Here is an 18,659-nt window from a genome sequence, read left to right on the forward strand (position 1 = left end):
TTTATTATTGAATACTAAATAAAGACATTGTAAGTGAGTAAAACAGTTTAATTAAACAATAAATATAATTTATAGTTATTATAGTGACCAGTTTTCTTAAAATAACGCAGAAACAAAGAAACTTGTGTTTTACAGCGGAAATGTATTTTTTCAATTTGATTGCTAATGAATGTTATGGCAGCGTTCACGAAAGACATTACTTCCATAGAGTATTCTCTTAACATCAGAAACCATAGAGAAACCATCAAGATATTAAAAAATACGGATAAAAATTAAAAAGGTTAAGCTCTGAAGGTTCATACTTCCATATTCATACTCTCTTTTTTAGAAGCATTTTTTTACATGTAACAGTACAAATAAATTGCATTTTGACTATATTGCTTACTGTTAGATAGTCTATAGGACGTTTAAAAATACAGATTAATAATTATTGTCTATGATATAGATTATTTTTTTAGTTCATTTCAGAGACTAAAGTTTTTTTAAGTTTATCAGTATCAGTTATCTGTGGTGGTACTTACGTTGAGAAAGTAGCTTTCTAAATTTTTTGGCGTCTTATCTTGCTTTCCAAATATTGGATATTCTAGTGTTTAAAACTTTACAAGATTTGTGAATTTAGTTGTTTTATGTGTGAACTATCGCTGCTTAGAACAGTATTCTTTTGAATTGATACTAATTAGAAAGCAACATGGAAGCTCTGACAGTTCCGCCATGAATGCAAAATAAATAGAAATTGCGGAGGTCCAGTATTGAATTTTTGTATACCTTTTTGATTATAGTTTGCTTATGGTAGTATAATACGCCCTTAAACTTAATATTCCACAAAACAAAAAGTATAATGTTATTTTGTGTTCAAATATACATTTTGGAGTACTTTTCGCTACCAACGTCTGGTATGTGGACGACGCAATGAAGGAAGTTAATCTTATTCTATTATATGTACTCTATTATTAAAATAAATGGAATATTGAAGTTTATTATTCAAATATGTTATCACAACCTATCTGAAAGTAGCTATTAAATCTATTGAAATGGACTTTGATTAGTATTATTGTTGATAAAATAAAAAGTAAAGGTTGTACATAGGTCTTTGGAAAGGTCTTTGCAATAAATATTGGTATCTCTTAATCCTATCAATGTAAAGTTATCTAGATTTCAGATTGAAAGTTACATAGTTATTGATAGCGTATTGGTTTTGTTTACAGGAGCTGGAAGTGAATACAGATAGGATAGAAGCTTCACGATGTTGAGAGGTGGGCGCGGTGGTCGTCACAGTCCGGAGCTGTACCCCCACACATTGAAGTGCTCCAACGCCAGCGACACAAGCTCTGCGTACAGCGGCAGTGACACCATGACCTCGGTACACAGTTCATTAGACATGGATATGGAAGTAGACTTGTCGGGTCTCCTCGAGTCCATAGTGGATTCAGATGAAGAGGAAGACTTGGAGGAGAGCATGGACAGTTTGACAGTCCGCGATGCTGTCAGAGAATGCCTCGAGAAAGATCCAAATGAGAGAACGGATGATGATATTGAAATACTTCTTGAATTCACACAACATTTGAAAGCTTTTACTAATATGACCTTAACAGTACGAAGGGCTCTTTGCGCTGTGATGGTTTTTGCTGTGGTTGAGAAAGCTGAAACAGTAGTTATGAATGATGGTGAAGAGCATGATTCGTGGTCTGTTCTCATAAATGGTCAAGTGGGAATTGAACATCAGAATGGAGATGTAGAGCACTTGAATGTTGGAGACAGCTTTGGTATGGCAGAGGCTACGTTGGAAAAACTGTATCACAGAGGTGTAATGACAACTAGATGTGATGATTGCCAATTTGTTTGTGTCACTCAAACAGATTATTACCGTATTTTGCATCAGGGTGAAGAAAACATAAGAAGACATGAAAATGAAAATGGGGTTGTCGTATTGGTCACTGAATACAGAGGAGCTGCTGGGGAATCGGGACACCAACAAGGTCATGTAGTCATTCGGGGTACACCAGAGCATTTGATGTTACAGCTCATTGAAGATAACTCTCGTGACTCCACATATGTGGAAGACTTTTTATTAACCCACAGGACCTTTATTGAAAGCCCCCTGGTTGTTGCCAAACAGTTACTTGCCTGGTTTTCTGAACCTTCAGTCCGTGACAAAGTTACCAGAGTGGTTTTATTGTGGGTCAATAATCATTTTACTGATTTTGAAACTGATCCAAATATGATGGAATTCCTGGAAAGCTTTGAATCTGCTCTTGAGTGTGAAAAGATGGAAAGCCAACTAAGGTTATTAAATATAGCTTGTTCAGCCAAGGCTCGTACTAGAAGTGTTACTTTATCACGCTCTTCTAGAGATGAACCATTAAACTTTACTATTTTAGGAGGATATGAAAGGGGATATGAAATCTTCATTCTAAAAGTAGAAAAACACTCAAAGGCAGAAGATGTAGGATTAAAAAGAGGAGATCAAATAATAGAGGTCAACGGTCAATCCTTTCAACATGTCAGTCATGCTAAAGCCATGGATATAATAACGGGGTCCACACACTTGAGCATTACTGTAAAAAGTAATTTATTGGCTTTTAAACAAATGTTGCACATGCCAGAAAATTCACCAAGGCAAAGAGGATGTGCTAATATGGTCCGCTGGCAAACAGATCCCAGAGCCAGATTATCTACCGCAGAACTTCTTAGTGACGATCCTATCACCCTAACTCCAGTTTTTCAATCTCCTACCAAAAAACCACAACAAATAAATATTAAAAAAGAGCCACAAAGAGGTTTTATGACTTTAGGTCCTAAAAAATTACATAAAGCTTTAATGAAAATGAACATACTCCCAAAAAATACAATTACTGATGGTATTCATAATGATGACAGTATCATTTCAAATTCTGAAACATTAAACAAAGCCAACTCTAGTACCTCATTCTACAACTCACATAGTAATCCAGACCTGATATCTATATGTTACGATGAGTATCAGTCGTCTGATTACCTGTACCCTGAACATGTACTCAAAGTGTATAAAGCTGATCAAACCTGCAAATATTTGTTAGTACACAAGGAAACAACTGCTAGGGAAGTTGTTATGCTTACCTTGCAGGAATTTGGAATCACAGATCCCAGTTCTAATTTTTCACTTTGTGAAGTATCTGTCGCACAAGGAGGTATAATAAAACAACATAGATTGCCAGATCAATTGCAAAATCTTGCCGAGCGTATTGGTCTCAGTTCACGCTATTATCTGAAAACGAATGGAGTTAGTGAAACATTAGTACCTGATGAAATGGCACCAGAATTGTTGAGAGAAAGTGTCGTACATTTCCTGCAACTGAACGCTGTTGAAGTTGCAGTTCAATTGACTTTACAAGATTTCTGCATCTTTAGACAGATTGAAAGCACTGAGTATGTTGATGACCTCTTTGAGTTGAAAAGTAGGTATGGTACACCAATGTTATCCCAATTTGCAGGACTTGTAAACAAGGAGATGTTCTGGGTTGTAACTGAAGTGGTCAATGAGCAGAATCTTGTTAGAAGGTCAAAAATAATAAAACAATTTATAAAAGTTGCCCGTCATTGTAAAGAATGTAAAAACTTCAACTCAATGTTTGCTATCATATCTGGATTAGGTCATGGAGCTGTGTCCAGACTTCGTATGACATGGGAAAAATTACCAACAAAATACAACAAGTTATTTTCTGATCTACAAATGCTTATGGACCCATCCAGAAATATGTCAAAATACAGACAGCTAGTGACCACTGAACAAGGCAGATCTCCAGTGATTCCATTTTACCCAGTTGTTAGAAAAGATTTAACATTCATCCATCTTGGAAATGACACTAAAGTTGAAGGAATGGTTAATTTTGAAAAATTGCGAATGATTGCTAAAGAGGTCAGAACACTCACTAACATGTGTAGCTCTCCATATGACCTTCTAACATTATTGGAACTAGGCAAACAGCCTCCTTCTAATGCCATGGTCGCCTTGAACCAACTCACCACCGGCGTACAACAAGGTCAGGTGACTGTCAAGAGAAGGAAAAAATCGGCCAATGTGCCCAACCACAAGAAAATGTTTGAAGAAGCACAAATGGTTCGACGAGTCAAAGCATATTTAAATAGAATGCATGTAGAAACAGATGAAGAACGCCTGCATGCATTATCACTGGAATGTGAAGGTTCTGGACCTGCACCCATGGTTCCTCGGCGGCGACACCCGTCACCATCTCTATCAACAACCAGTAGTGCATCTTCAGCCAGTGAAAGCAAAAAGAGCTTTGCTGGCAATAAGTTCGGTGCGGCTTCACCACAAGCAGTTCGAAAACTGCTAGCTCTATCTGAGCCTGCTAAAACGAGGCCTCACCAACCAAGACCGCCACCTTCAGGTCCTTCACCTTGTTCTCACCGTCGGGACGGTCCGGTCGTGGGTATCTGTTGCTCTCGAGCGGCGCACGAACGATCGCACTCCGACACACCTACTCCACTACCGGTCGATTTGTCAGCAGAGAGTAGCAGTGTGACGTCATTAGTTAACTTGCCATTAAGGAAAACGGGTTCAGCCACATCTAGCGACAGCGGCCACGGCTCGTGTACGACGGCGAGCTGCGTGCGGCCGGTCCCGCCGCCCCGCATGCCGTACACGCTCGCCGCGCAGGTCGCGCGCCTCGAGCGCCTCAGCCGCGCGCACTCGCACGAGGGGGTCACACGACCCTACGACTATTACCACGATACGCCGGATGATGAAGACGACGAACAACAAGTTTCAGCTGTTTAAAATTTTAAATATCTATCTGAGCCTGCTAAAACAAGGCCTCACTAACCAAGACCACCACCTTCAGGTCCTTCACCGTGTTTCACCATCGGGACGGTCCAATCGTGGGAATCTGTTGCTCTTGAGCGACGCACGGAAGATCGCATTCCGACTCACCTACTTCTCTACCGGTCGATATGTCAGCCGCGAGTAGCAGTGTGACGTCATTAGTTAACTTGCCACGAGGGGGTCACACGACCCTACGACTATTACCATGATACGCCTGATGATGAAGACGACGAACAACAAGTTTCAGCTGTTTAAAATTTTAAATACTCTTATATATCATCTATTTATTATAGATCAGTTTTGTAATCTCACTCGACGAATAGAAAGCACGAATTACATACGTTTTTTCATATAATATATTGTTATTAAACTAAATATCATATTGTATGTATCCCCTACAAATAAGTTTAAAGACTGTATAATTTTAACATTTTAATTAGAATGTGTCCTAGTGTTACATAGTGTAAAATTAATACATCTTAAGCCATGCCTCTATTAATTATTATTATTATAATTAAAATTAATGTGACCCACCATGTTCCAGTTATTATTATCTAGAGATGTTTAATGTTTAGCATTACTTGGGAATTATTTCATATATGTCTTTGGTATCTCTACATTCCGTTATTTGTATATTTTTATCATTGTCATTATTTATAATATGCAACTTAGACCAAATAATAATTAATGTACCTTTAATATTTACGACTCAAGATTGATTTTTAAAATATTTGTATGTGGTAGTATTTTTTGGTAGCTTTGAGGACCAATAATGAGTTTGAATGTTATTTCTTATGGTAGCAGTTTGTAATTTGTTTATATCACGATTTTAATTAAAACAATTATAAATGTAAATAATAAAACTATAATTAAATTAGATCATAATAATGTTTATTTAAAAACTTATAAATATCTTATTCAACAATTTATTTTGTCGTGAATAATTCTGGCATTTGTAGCCAAATAAAATATGCAAATAAAAATTATTTTTTATTTCAATGCTATCTAAACTGAGCAAGATAATCAATTTCTAGTGGATGTAATTCTGGTGCAGGGATCACGAGGCTGTGTAGAGGTGCTCCAAGTTCATGGTTCTGCATATCTCCCAATGACATTGCTGCAATCTTTTGATCTGGAGCTCCCACCCTCGATAAACCGATGGCCAGACTGCTTTTGCTGATACCTAAGTAAAAAAGAAATAATATACTTGTTGAAATCTACAACTTCAATTGAAATGAAAGTTTGGTATTTTTAAAAAAAAAAAATATTTGTATGTTCTTTGGTTCTTATCGTTCCTTTTAGCTATAACCCACATTCATCAAAATTAGTGCTCAGAAATCATCACTAAAGACTTCATAAGTATATATGTATTTTTTTTTATTCCTTACAAGTTAGCCCTTGACTACAATCTCACCTGATGGTAAGTGATGATGCAGTCTAAGATGGAAGCGGGCTAACTTGTTAGGAGGAGGATGAAAAATCCACACCCCTTTCGGTTTTTACACGGCATCGTACCGGAACGCTAAATCGCTTGGCGATACGTCTTTGCCGGTAAGGTGGTAACTAGCCACGGCCGAAGCCTCCCACCAGCCAGACCTGGACAAATTAAGAAAATCTTAATCTGCCCAGCCGGGGATCGAACCCAGGGCCTCCGTCTTGAAAATCTACCGCGCGTACCACTGCGCCACGGAGGCCGTCAAAAATATAAATTGAGTCAGTTTCTTTTTATGTAAGCAGGAGCGGCTTTAAGGTAGGGCGCGGTTGGGCGACCGCCTAGGGGCGCCAGAACAGAAACAAGGATATTTGCAGAACTAAAGTCACCGACATAGCTCAACGAATTGCGAAGTTGAAGTGGCAATGGGCAGAGCACATAGTTCGAAGGTCCGATGAACGTTGAAGTCCCAAGGTGCTGGAATGGCGACCCCCCACTAAATAGACCGCGATCATGGATAGATGAATCATCAAGCGAGTTGCAGGGAGCCGCTGGATGCTAGCAACAGTAGTAGGTATAGCTATTTTTGTCACGGAAAAATCCATAGCTCCCGTGGAATTTGTGAAAAATTTAATTTAACGCTGATGAAGTCGCAAGCGTCTAGCATTAAATAAATCCATTTTTGTTCGTATGGGTTTCAATAAGAAAGGGGCGCCGTAAAAATCTCGGCCAGGGGCGCTGGTAGTGCTAAAGCCGGCACCGTATGTAAGTGTATCTGATTTTGAAATAAATATCCATTCAATATTTTTTTTTGGTTTTATGGCTTGCAGCTTTATCAACTGGTTAATGGAAATAAGTAAGCATGCCAGTACCCATAACACAAGCAGTGTTATGGCATTGGTACTACATATAAATACTTATACAGCTGAAGCTAAAGTGTCTGGTTGTCGCTGATAGCTTATTGGTTGCTTGCGTAACTGAACTAGCCAATGGGATGAAGTTGCCACAACATTCAAATAGTCAATATACACTAGATATAAATAAAATTGAACTGTCTCTCTGTGATTACAAAAGAATTGTGTTTTATCAAGTGATTATAGCCATGTTATACACATTTTACGTTATACCAAAACACAAATGAGCTTTGAAACGGATGGGCCGATTTTAATGGGACGTTCACTGGAAGATAGAGGAGGTTATTGAACTACTTCTTATCCTAAAAATCTGTTTCCCGCGTGATGTGTAAAAAACTGAATTTCTTGCATACAAAGTGATAGTATCTATACTAATATTATAAAGCTGAAGAGTTTGTTTGTTTGATTGAACGAACTAATCTCAGAAACTACTGGTCCGATTTGAAGAATTCTTTCAGTGTTAGATAGCCCATTTATGGAGGAAAGCTATAGGCTATATATTATTCCCGTATCCCCGCGGGAACGGGAACCACGCGGGTGAAACCGCGCAGCGTCAGCTAGTTAAGAATATAAAACATAACAGGTAAGTACCAGTATCAGTCTGGTTTTCGACTATTTGAACCAGTTGCTTTGCTGCTTCTTTGACTGACATAAATTTGGGCTCCATATACTGCCGCACTTTCTTTGTTAATGACTCTTCTGTTGGTTCCTTCACCTTTATATCTGAAAAGCAAAAGTATTTGCAAACATTTAAAACTAAAGTACTTAAAACTGATGATGATATAACAATCTAACAGGATACCTATCTTTAAAAGAGGAAAGTCTTTTTGATTCTGTAAGGCTGTTTAAAATGTGAATAAAATCATACCTAAAAGGCAAAGAGTATGCAAGTTTCTAGAGTGATTTCCAACAATTTTTTCAAAGAAACTATCTGGTTTCCAAGTTTCAGTCCAATATGGAATGGAAACAGTTTCACCAAAGTTGTACAGCTGCAAGCCACAGCAACTAACAGCATTCATTATTGATGCATTATGGACAATCTAAAACAAAAACATACATACAGCCGAACATAGAACCTCCTCCTTTTTGGAAGTCGGTTAAAAATATTACAAAATAAAAACAATTGCCATCTTATATGTATATTAAAAAATTATGTTGTGATGTCAATAATTTTTTTTGTACTTTTTATAAGTATATTGAATAGGTAAAGAATAATAAAACTTAACACTTTTTACCCTTCTACCACCACCCCCAGTTTCAGTCACAAATTTAGCAATGGCACTCAATAAAAGTTCAATTCAAAAGTTATGTTTCTACAGAACAGAGAAAACAAACAAAGCTATTTTAAGTAAGAATGTATTTTAGATTTAGTAGGCGTCATAGAATATGTCTGAAGCAATTCAATGGTATAGTGCCCAGAAGGCTGGCAAGTGGCAGTATTGCCACATTGTATGGCAATATTGATTCTCTGACCTAAATATAGTCCAGCCTTCTGGGCAATGTATTATGTATATTTACTTTTAATACCATGTTTGCCTATGTTTACATTAATGGTAGCCCTCCTCCTTCCACCTAAGCAAAAAACACCTAGATTTGTCAGTTTTTAAACCCAAAGCCATAACTGTGACGATATTGAGGTTTAAATGTGAACTAACTTGTGTTTCAACTCCATACTCTTTAGCACGGAGTAACATATCAGTGTGTGTTGTCGCTCCCAATGGATCTCCCACTACTAATAGAGCAATATCGTTGGTTTTCGCTTCCTTTAAGAAATCATCTATATTACTTTCACATAGCTCTCTATCTGCTACTATCAATGGCCTGCCGTAAAAGTCTTCCTGTAATTTAATAAAATGTAAATTAAAGCATAGTTTTTTGAGGCAACATTTCTTTTTCTTTTTGAATAACCAGTTAAGTTACCAACCTACCGGCAAATATGTACTATATGTACTCACATAAGGAATTTATTTGAGAAAGGGTTGGTGCAGCGTTTAAAAAAAATTAATGCATCTCAATGTTGGTATTTAAGTCTTTTAGGTTTAAATGTGAAATTTGTATGTAATTTGGTTCGGAATATATACTAATTCAACTTACCAACGCATCTTTTCCAACAGTAAGAATAGAAGTATAACCTTCTAATAACACTTTATCACATTTTTTTACAATCTCTAAACCTTTTACAGTAATGTCTTTAGCATCGCCTAAACCTAGGCCTATTAAGTAAAACATATCAAAAATATTCAAGATTTAGAATAAAATTTGAGGATTTCAATTATTTATTAAATACCAAAATAAAATCACCTTGCAATTTTTGAATTTTAAATTTGAATTTTGAAATTGAATCGAAAATTCGAAAATACGTCAATAGAGAATAGACGTCAAATTACTTAATTTTTTGTGAACCAGCTTTTCGGCTCTGGGTTCAAGTCACAGATAATAATATACTTGCTATAGAATACATTACCATAAAAGCATAGCTCAGAGGCCTAGGAGCTAGGAGGAATTACTTACGGACTAGTATCGCACCCAAATTCAAAAACAAAATAATTGTGTCGTTTATTGTTTTTGATGTGAAACATCTATAGCCGCATGTAAAACCGATTTCTGTTAAGGTGTATGACAATAGGTTTATGAACGTGTTTGATCGTTTGTTTGTTTATACTTTGACAAAGGGGCGAGACAAGTCCTTAAATAATTCGTCTGAGCTATTAAATAACCATAGACAGAGAAGATGATATTGTAGCTGTCACAATGACAGTGACATTATTTTTATGTGAATGATTTCTTTATCTGTGGTTTGATTTTTAATTTTTGTTTGGATTTGATTTCATTATTTTTATTTCTATGAGAAATTAATGTATAATTATTTAAATAATTGTGAAAATTTAAATATTTATAATGTTGTGATGAAACAACCATAAATATAGTATTATAATGTATATATATTATCTCATGTGACAAATCAAACCACTTGAAAAATCTAATAAAATGATTTCGAGAAAAGGTCAGAAAGCAGTCAACGAAGGGGTTGTCGGCAAATATGTGAAAAAAGATACACCGCCGGATTTGCCAAGTAAGATGATACATGGCATATTATGATGATATTGTCTGTTTAACAAATACTTACAGCAAACAATGTTTCTTTGCTGTACCACAGTCTATAGTTGATTATTACGAACTTTGTTCTTATGATACATTGATGGTATTCCAGTAATAAATGTTTGGACAACCGGAAACAATAGAAGGCCACGTAGTCAGCCTTTTGGTTCTAGTGAGGGAGCCACCCAAAGTATGGAGAATAAGTTTGGCAAAGCACAAACAATGAGTGGTCACGCTGGCAAGTACACACCAAGTGAATCTGTACCAAATCTAGCCCACAGGTAACACAAAAAAAAAATTCTATATTGCTTTCATGCGCTTTTAAATTGTAACTGTAATATGCCCCAATATAACCATTACTAGTGCTAGGTAGATGTTTGTCTCTGCCAGTGTCTGCCACACAAGTGAGCAGCGGCATGCACAAGTCTTAAGTCAGTGTATTTTTGCATCTATAATATGCACTCCTGTGATTCTGACCCTTAGGTTAGGTATCTATATTTTAATTTGTAAACATATAAATAAAAAAATCCTTACACTCTACCCAATAACACATTAAATTATAAGCAGTATGTTGCGGTTCACAATCTATTGACAGTTCATAATCTCGCGTGATAGATTATTCTAACCATATTTACAATTTTGTGGTAACATGTATATTATATACTCTCCACAAACACTACTTTATCATGTTATTAGAAGCTTTTTAAATGCTATTTAGAAAAAAGTATAAAACTCACCAAAATTCTAGTCACTCTGAATAGGAGGCTATTAAACCTGTGCAGTTTGCAATGTTGCAACTTCAGAGCAGTGTTTTTATGTGGACTAAATGTATGTAGTGATGAATGTACTCCATATTCAATTAAATTAAGTTATCAAACCTTTATGTAAATAAAACTGAAGTGTCTTTTTTATTTACAGTTATATGTTTTTTAATCAATAAAATAACCATATTTTATTGATTAAAAAACATGGTTATTTTAACTATACTCATAGACACAATTATAAGATTTCTTTAATATACTAATATACTTTTCATATTAAAGTGGGCAGAAAATTGTGTATATTTTAATGGTATATACTAAAATACAATCGTTTTATTTAAATTTTTGTGTCTGGAATGGCTGAACCAATTTAAATAAGACTTATATTTATTTTATTTATTTATGTACACTTACAATATACATATAGAGACATACACAAATAATATATAAATAGCTCACATTGACTTATACATACATCTATGACAAGTGCACACAACATTCACTAAAAATGTAAGCAGTCAAATACCAAACAAGGAACAAAAACAAACAGGTATAACGTAACTTAACTTATTACTTGAACAGGTATAACTTAACTTGACTTTTATTGGTAGATAAAGGAAAAAATCCAAGATAAACCCTGAATTTTGTTTAAGTTTAACATTGTTTATTGTTTATTTTTAAGGTTTGCAAGTTTGTCTACAGGGAGTGATATTGCCAGTACATCAAGCAACTTTAATTCTCAGTTCCACTTGGATGCTAATTTGGTATGTATCTAGTCTAGACTAGACACTGCAGTGTGTCAGCCAAGTTATCTGATCATGAACAATTTCTTACCACTTTGAACTCAAACTATTCATACATATTATATTTGAGTTTAAACTATTTCTGTACTTGTCCTATTTACGACCCTGCAACACAAAATTTTCAATATAGCCAAGACAAATTAAAAAACCCACTCATCACTGAGGAGTAGTGGTTCGATCCTCGCTCTATTGGTCTATTGTCATACCCACTCTGAACACAGTCTTTCCCAATTAGTTGAAGGGGATGGGAATATTGATCATATTTAAAAAGATGTGGCATATGTTCTTTTTATAAACAAATAAATAAATGTTATTGATTGCTCATTAAAAACTACTACTGGACATGCCAACTTAATTCTTAAAATTTAACTAGTTTAATTATTTTTTTATTGAGAAAGAATGCAATAAGAAATTTGAGGTAAATTAACCTAATAGCTATACAAGCCATGCTCACATGGAATGGAAGCAAGAATACTGCCTAAAACTAAGAATATGTGAGGAATTACTAAGCCACTAAGTTATGTTGTAAACCTTAAAATTAATGATTGTGTTATATGTAGTGTTAATTATTTAACATAAGACAATTTCAGGCATCACAATCAACACTAAATGATATTGACGAGTCGTTCAGCAGACAAACAAGCCACAGATATTACAGGCAAGCACAGCCTGAGGATCCAATTTATCAAAATCAACAACAGGTATCACTTTGAAACTACAACTATATGCACTAAGTATTCATAACTATAACAATAGTTTATCTATAGAAATCAAGTGTATGAATATTGTATTAATGCATTGTCCATGTATTACTCTGTTTGTCACAAGTTCCACAGAAACCAACCAATGTAGCCTATATTACTCAATCTTCCAGTAAAAGTTCCATTGAAATCAGTTTTGGCGTTAGAGATTAGCCCGGACAAACAGAAAGACAATTTTTTTGAAAAAGCTTGATACAGTTATTTTGAATTGACAGACAGACAATTTAATTTTATTTATCTATTGTAGGAAATACTAGTCTAGAGACGGATATGACGTCGCTCGAACTTGTGTTGGCTGAAGCCGACGCTAGGTGGGGTGACTTTTTTCCGTAAAGAGTAGGGATTTAGAGAAGGGTAGCGATCGGTTGACGGGAACGACTTGCGATTTATAGCGCTCGTCGTACGGTAGGCTTCAGTATGCTCGTGGCGTTCGAGCCGTCCACATTTCTTGTAGTGTAATCCTTTATGGGTAACTTAGGATAGGCGAGGAGAGTGACTTGATGAAAAGGGAAGTGTTAGTTCACTGTCAAGGATGTCCTTAACCCTACATACAACAGTCACAAGTCCGCGACTCCACTCAAGGTTACTCTCTTCCATTCTAGTGTTTGTTTTAGTTACAGTTTGATTTGTTGATTAAGTTGTCCTGACAAATATTGTGAATCATTTTGAATATTGTGAACCTTTGTTCGACATTGGTTTCTTATTCTTGTAATCCACTTCTGAGTCTGCTAAAACTATATTTATTTGTTACATTGTAGGTGCAGCAACAAAAGCAGCAGCAGTATACTTCTCGGGAGTCAAGTATGCCGCGGATATCATCAAACTTAAGTTTAACCCCCAGACTCCATCCACCATCACCCCACTCTATCAGACTGCATTGTACCGAGTGTAAGAATGTATATTTTATACTTCTGTAACTAGTATTATCCATGTCTTTAAAACATTACCAATTTTGTTCTCTTGCTTTCTCTCCAAGTAAATGAAAAGTGGATAACATTAATCTAGCAGGCAGACATCAAAAACAGGGCATCTTTGTCTTCCGTATGGTATTTGCACCATAGCCTATTGAATAAGTTAATTCTTGGCTGTCATATCAGTTGATGCTGAATGTTGATCTAATATGGTGGTGCCTTGTTATTGTACAGGCCATTTAATTTAGCCTTAGTTGGACTAGTTGGTTTGGTTATTTTGTGATGGATATGTGTATAACATATCCTAATGTCATCTTAATAGACTTATGGTCCAATTTGAAAAATTCTTTCAGTGTTAGATAGCCCATTTATCGAGGAAGGCTATAGGATATATATTATCCCCATATTCCTACGGGAACAGGAACCACGCGGGTGATATCGCGCGACGTCAGCTAGTATTTATTAAATGTTATTAAATATTTGAATTAAACTATTTAAAATTATTTTTGAATAGAAAAATAACTACACTTATGTGATTATTATTGAAGTATTTCCCACTGGATTCATATGTAAAGTGAGTTAAGCTGTTTTTCATGATAGTTTAAGAGCTAAAATAGTAAAGAGTTATTGTATTGTTTCAGCATTTACAACAGTCAGTCAATCATCCCCCATATATTCAAATTACGTGAACACTCCCGCCCTGCCGTACCACAATAAAGGCCATGGTGGCAACATGATATCATCTAGTCAAGGTAATTTACAGTTCCAATAATATGGTATATTATAAAAATAAATAAATCTCCATCATCAGATTGACACCAGACCTTCATTGAATTGTATTGCTTACAACACCTAATGAAAACATTAAAAAACGCACTAGTTGTCTCTATAATATTCGAAAGTTCCCCTCGCCAGGGTCCCATCATCAGATCCTGACACGATTACTATGGGATCAACTGGAAAGCATACCCTCTGAAGTGAAAAAGAATTTTTGAAATCGGTTCAGGTGTCTTTGAGTAATCGGTGAACATACATAAAAAAATAGATTCCGACGAATTGATAACCTCATTTTTTTAAGTCTGTTAAAAGGATCTGTACACCACAGCATCAGATGAGTGCGAGCTGCCTCTGCCGCCGGGCTGGTCCGCCGATCGCACGCTGCGCGGCCGCCGCTACTACATGGACCACAACACGCAGACCACGCACTGGACGCACCCGCTGGAGAGCGTGCCACGCCCGTGGCACCGCGTGTCCACTCCCCACCACGGTGTTTATTACTTCAAGTGAGTGCATCAGACGAGTGCGAGCTGCCGCCGGACTGGGGCCGCTACTACCACCACTAGACCACGCACTGGACGCACCCGCTGGAGAGCGTGCCGCGCCCGTGGCACCGCGTGTCCACTCCTCACCACGGTGTTTATTATTTACGCAACTTCTTCCGCCCTTAGACCTCTTTAATCCAGCCCTTATACAGTAGTATCGCTGTAAAAATGGACTAACTTCTTCAATTTTCCCAACATTTCCCTTCACTGCTCTACTCCTATTGATCGTAGCGTGATGAAAAGTATATATACCTTCCCAGGAGTATGAAGAATAATTGTACCAAGTTTCGTTAAAATCCATCGAGTACTTTTTGTTTCTATAACGATTTTTCTATTGTATTTATGTTACATGATTTTCCTTTTTTGTGTTTTGCCAAATAAAAATCTTTCTTTCACTAATCACCCCATATAAGTTATTTTAGACATATATTTCACGTACAGAATTGACCTCTACAGATTTATTATAAGTAGGTATAGATAGATGTGGCCCATTTTTATGGCGGGTGACGCTACACGTTATGAGTAACATCAAATGTAATGTAATGTCAGTAAATAAATCATTTCTGTTTACAGTGAAATCACCCACCAGACCACGTATGCACACCCGTGTCTGGTGGGAGGCTGCTATCTGGTCAGCCCTCTTGTACCGACATTGGTGCCTCCGTATCTGTTAGAAGAAATACCACATTGGCTTATTGTTTATTCTAAAGGTAATAAACAACTGTGTTTAGGATATGGTTATCTGTACCACTTAAAACTACTTTTTGTACTGTTGACTCTATTTAAAACTGACTGTGCGTGATTTTGCGTCGCGTTTGAAGAATCCACAGCGCACGAATCGACCATTGAAAGAAATGTCAACGCACTCGCTAGTGTTTGACATTTCTTTCAATCATACGCGCGTATCCATACGCGGTCACTCGGGACGTGTACAACCCTTTTCAGAGTTGATATGTGTGCTATGAGTATGACCCCATATAATAGTCACTCAGTAATTGACATTAATGGTCTAAGATGCGGCATTAAATATATATATGTATACCGTCATCTGTTATTCATTAGAAATAAATGATAGATAATGTACACAGTGACCCATTTAAATATATATAATAATATATTTCATATGCTGGATCTCAAACTATAAATATTATTTTATTCTTTATGTAAAGACGTTACTTGAACATAGTGAAATTAATTTTTATTTACATTTTGTATGTTTATTTTTTATATTGCTTTTTAGCTGACCAAGAGCTGGATCACAAGTTGCGATGGAACATGTTCCGGCTGAGCGAGTTGGATTGCTACTCCGACATGTTGACGCGCCTCTACAAGCAGGAGCTGCAGCTTATTGTGATGAAATACGAGCAGTACAGGTATAGCTTGTTATTTTTTGTATTTTTAATGAAGAATAAATTTATTAAATAAAATTTTAACATACTGTTAAAAAATTACTTTGTGAAGTATATTGGCCAACATATTAGCCAGTGTATTGACTGTGTGAAGAGCAGCCATAACTCTAACAACACATTTCTGATATTTTGGCATTCCCTTATGTTACACACGCAAAGGCTTTAGTTAGTGCTGTCAACTTACATCCAAAGGCAATATCAATATCATCTTTTGGGAATAGAAGAATATATATGTGTACTAAGTGTTTTCAATATTTATTTTCAGGTCTGCTCTTTTACAAGAACTTGAGAGACGAAGGCACAACAAGTCGTGCCATGCACATTCAAATTATTAGGTCAACACGCCTTGCCTTATTGAGCTGTGATTTATTAATTAAGGAAAAATGTTATTGTATATAAGAAGGAATAAACATAGTTGTAAATGTTCCTCATAAATTAGTGCCTTGAATTTTATGTAAAATAATATATTTTTGTCAATGGCTATTTTAATTTTTTTAATCAATTTATACATACAATAACATATATTTAATAAATACAAATCTTATAAAAAAATATCCAGATTATCTTTTATTAATTTCATATTTCTTAGCTCATAGTCTGCTGACTGATCACAGGAGAATAACAGAACAAAAAACTCATATTTCATGAAGATCCTTTAGCAAAAAAATTCAAAAATCCTCTAGCTTTTCAGTTGTGTGCAATTTAAGAAATTAAATATCAAATGTGTCTCAAACAGTGAAGGAAAAACAATATGAGGAAACCTGCATACCAGAGAATTTTCTTCATTCTCTGTGTGTGTGAAGTCTGCCAATCTGCATTGGGCCAGCATGGTGAACCATTGGCCTAACGCCTCTCATTCTGAGAGGAAACTCGAGCTTAGCAGTATGTATGGGTTTATAATGATGATGAATCATTTGTATGTGGGTATAGAAAAGTGTAGTTTTTGAGACTTTTTTTTAATTTGAAATTTTTACATAACTGACATGACTAACCCAAAAATAACAAAGACACAGATTGTATAATAAACTTGTTTCTTAATACTACTTATACATAAATAATTTTACAAAACAATAAACTATTGACTAAGCTCTTCTTTTCCAGTTTCATTTTCCTTTTTTCTTACTTCCTCACCATCAACGATGTCATATTCATCTACCTTAGTAAAGCCAGATATCCTTACAACTTTAGCATTTTTAATTCCTAATGTGTTAGCCCAAGCTCGTGCTGTAAACAACAGTCATGATTATTGTCTAAGAATGTAGGGTTTGTCGGGTAGTTTGTAAGGTTTATATGGTTGTAAAGCCATAAGCAACCAGAATGATGTTTCATTAATTTACAAGTTCTTGTTTTGATATGAAACTGGCATCAAAATGGCAAACATCTAAATTTATACAAAATTAGATAATTCAGTGACCACCTATAAATCATTTAATAAGAAGTCATTTATAAAATTATTGTTTTAAATTAATTAATTAACTAAAATTTACCAACATACATGTAAACAATATATATATTTTTTTATTTATCAAATGTATAACAACAAATAAATATTCAAATGGTTAAGAGAACTACTAAATTAATATATTATTCTAAATAAAGCAGTTTAGTAGTAGTATTATTCTAAATATTCATAAAGTCTGGTTGCTCATACACTTTGTTTCTGACAGGTTGTGATTGAATGGGACAAACATATCCAATTACAATTGCCTCATTTTTCCTATCATTACAAAGACAAACAGTTGGCATAACCTTGAAACAGCGCAGTTCAACAACCTTATATGCCAATTTGAAGTTAAATCTCCCATTTGATCACGTTCAGAGATTGGTTTTGTCAGAAACATTAGTATACATCCAAAATTGAGCATAATAAATCTATAAAAATCTGTTTAGTAGTTTCTGAGATTAACTTGAACTGCTAAATTTCATTCAGATTGATAAGATACAAGCTATATGTTAGTAATAAAGTATGGATATGTAAATAGTGGACGTCCATCGGCTGATATATGATGATGATTTAAATAGTGGATACATACCTGGTGGCATAGAGTGTTCTTCATCAGATTTTAATCCATAATAATGTGCCCAATCAGCTTTTCCTTGGTATAAAGAATAAACAAAAAGGCCAAAAGCGTTCCAAGCCAAAACTGCATACGCTATGCTCAGTCTTCGTTTCCATAAAACTGCAACATCGCCCGGTATGGGTTTAGTATTCCGTCGAATGTATTTATGTAACCATCTAAATAACATTGTGTGTAAAGATTACTACGGAGTGATAAATTCTAAAGATAGCTACAATTTTTTTAAAATGAAATTATATAATAATTATTTTGTTGTTTACCAAAACATAACCTCAATCAAATTCATGACTGTCAAGTGTCAAATCAAATACTGTCACTGTCAGCAACCGCATAGACTACTTTAGTAT

At 35.4% G+C, this 18,659-nt stretch overlaps 4 protein-coding genes across 4 annotated transcripts; 2 read left to right on the forward strand and 2 right to left on the reverse strand.

The window, feature by feature from the left end:
* The first annotated feature begins 489 nt into the window (after nt 1–489).
* Nucleotides 490–5,808, forward strand: LOC112044305 (rap guanine nucleotide exchange factor 2). The gene is made up of 2 exons (XM_024080112.2): nt 490–741; nt 1,206–5,808. The coding sequence occupies exon 2, from the start codon at nt 1,244–1,246 to the stop codon at nt 4,775–4,777; it is 3,534 nt and encodes a 1,177-aa protein (XP_023935880.1). The 5' UTR covers nt 490–741; nt 1,206–1,243; the 3' UTR covers nt 4,778–5,808.
* On the reverse strand, nt 5,692–9,539 carry LOC112044307 (diphthine methyl ester synthase). Its single transcript, XM_024080115.2, has 5 exons — nt 9,263–9,539; nt 8,824–9,006; nt 8,037–8,208; nt 7,760–7,891; nt 5,692–6,005 (listed from the first exon to the last, which is right to left on the reverse strand). The coding sequence occupies exons 1-5, from the start codon at nt 9,395–9,397 to the stop codon at nt 5,824–5,826; spliced, it is 804 nt and encodes a 267-aa protein (XP_023935883.2). The 5' UTR covers nt 9,398–9,539; the 3' UTR covers nt 5,692–5,823.
* A 418-nt stretch (nt 9,540–9,957) lies between these two features.
* LOC112044308 (scaffold protein salvador) lies at nt 9,958–16,788 on the forward strand. Its single transcript, XM_024080116.2, has 10 exons — nt 9,958–10,241; nt 10,380–10,548; nt 11,711–11,792; nt 12,422–12,532; nt 13,351–13,480; nt 14,145–14,255; nt 14,609–14,786; nt 15,399–15,535; nt 16,066–16,198; nt 16,500–16,788. Exons 1-10 carry the CDS (start codon nt 10,157–10,159, stop codon nt 16,567–16,569), a joined length of 1,206 nt encoding a protein of 401 aa, XP_023935884.1. The 5' UTR covers nt 9,958–10,156; the 3' UTR covers nt 16,570–16,788.
* Nucleotides 16,789–17,246: 458 nt separating this feature from the next.
* On the reverse strand, nt 17,247–18,616 carry LOC112044319 (uncharacterized). The gene is made up of 2 exons (XM_024080132.2): nt 18,268–18,616; nt 17,247–17,458 (listed from the first exon to the last, which is right to left on the reverse strand). Exons 1-2 carry the CDS (start codon nt 18,479–18,481, stop codon nt 17,310–17,312), a joined length of 363 nt encoding a protein of 120 aa, XP_023935900.1. The 5' UTR covers nt 18,482–18,616; the 3' UTR covers nt 17,247–17,309.
* Between the last annotated feature and the right edge of the window lie 43 nt (nt 18,617–18,659).

This window comes from Bicyclus anynana, chromosome 21 (assembly GCF_947172395.1).
Source record: "Bicyclus anynana chromosome 21, ilBicAnyn1.1, whole genome shotgun sequence".
In the NCBI taxonomy this organism is placed as follows: Eukaryota; Metazoa; Arthropoda; class Insecta; order Lepidoptera; family Nymphalidae; genus Bicyclus; species Bicyclus anynana.

Coding starts and splice junctions, on each gene's coding strand:
- LOC112044305 (XM_024080112.2), top strand. CDS start 1,244: ATGTTGAGAGGTGGGCGCGGTGGTCGTCACAGTCCGGAGCTGTACCCC.
- LOC112044307 (XM_024080115.2), bottom strand. CDS start 9,397: ATGTTTTACTTAATAGGCCTAGGTTTAGGCGATGCTAAAGACATTACT. Junction 8,209..8,823: donor AGTATGGAGTTGAAACACAA/GTTAGTTCACAT, acceptor TTTTTGTTTTAG/ATTGTCCATAATGCATCAAT. Junction 7,892..8,036: donor GCATACTCTTTGCCTTTTAG/GTATGATTTTAT, acceptor TTTGCTTTTCAG/ATATAAAGGTGAAGGAACCA.
- LOC112044308 (XM_024080116.2), top strand. CDS start 10,157: ATGATTTCGAGAAAAGGTCAGAAAGCAGTCAACGAAGGGGTTGTCGGC. Junction 12,533..13,350: donor TTTATCAAAATCAACAACAG/GTATCACTTTGA, acceptor GTTACATTGTAG/GTGCAGCAACAAAAGCAGCA. Junction 14,787..15,398: donor CACGGTGTTTATTACTTCAA/GTGAGTGCATCA, acceptor TTCTGTTTACAG/TGAAATCACCCACCAGACCA.
- LOC112044319 (XM_024080132.2), bottom strand. CDS start 18,481: ATGTTATTTAGATGGTTACATAAATACATTCGACGGAATACTAAACCC. Junction 17,459..18,267: donor AGAACACTCTATGCCACCAG/GTATGTATCCAC, acceptor TGTTGTTTACAG/CACGAGCTTGGGCTAACACA.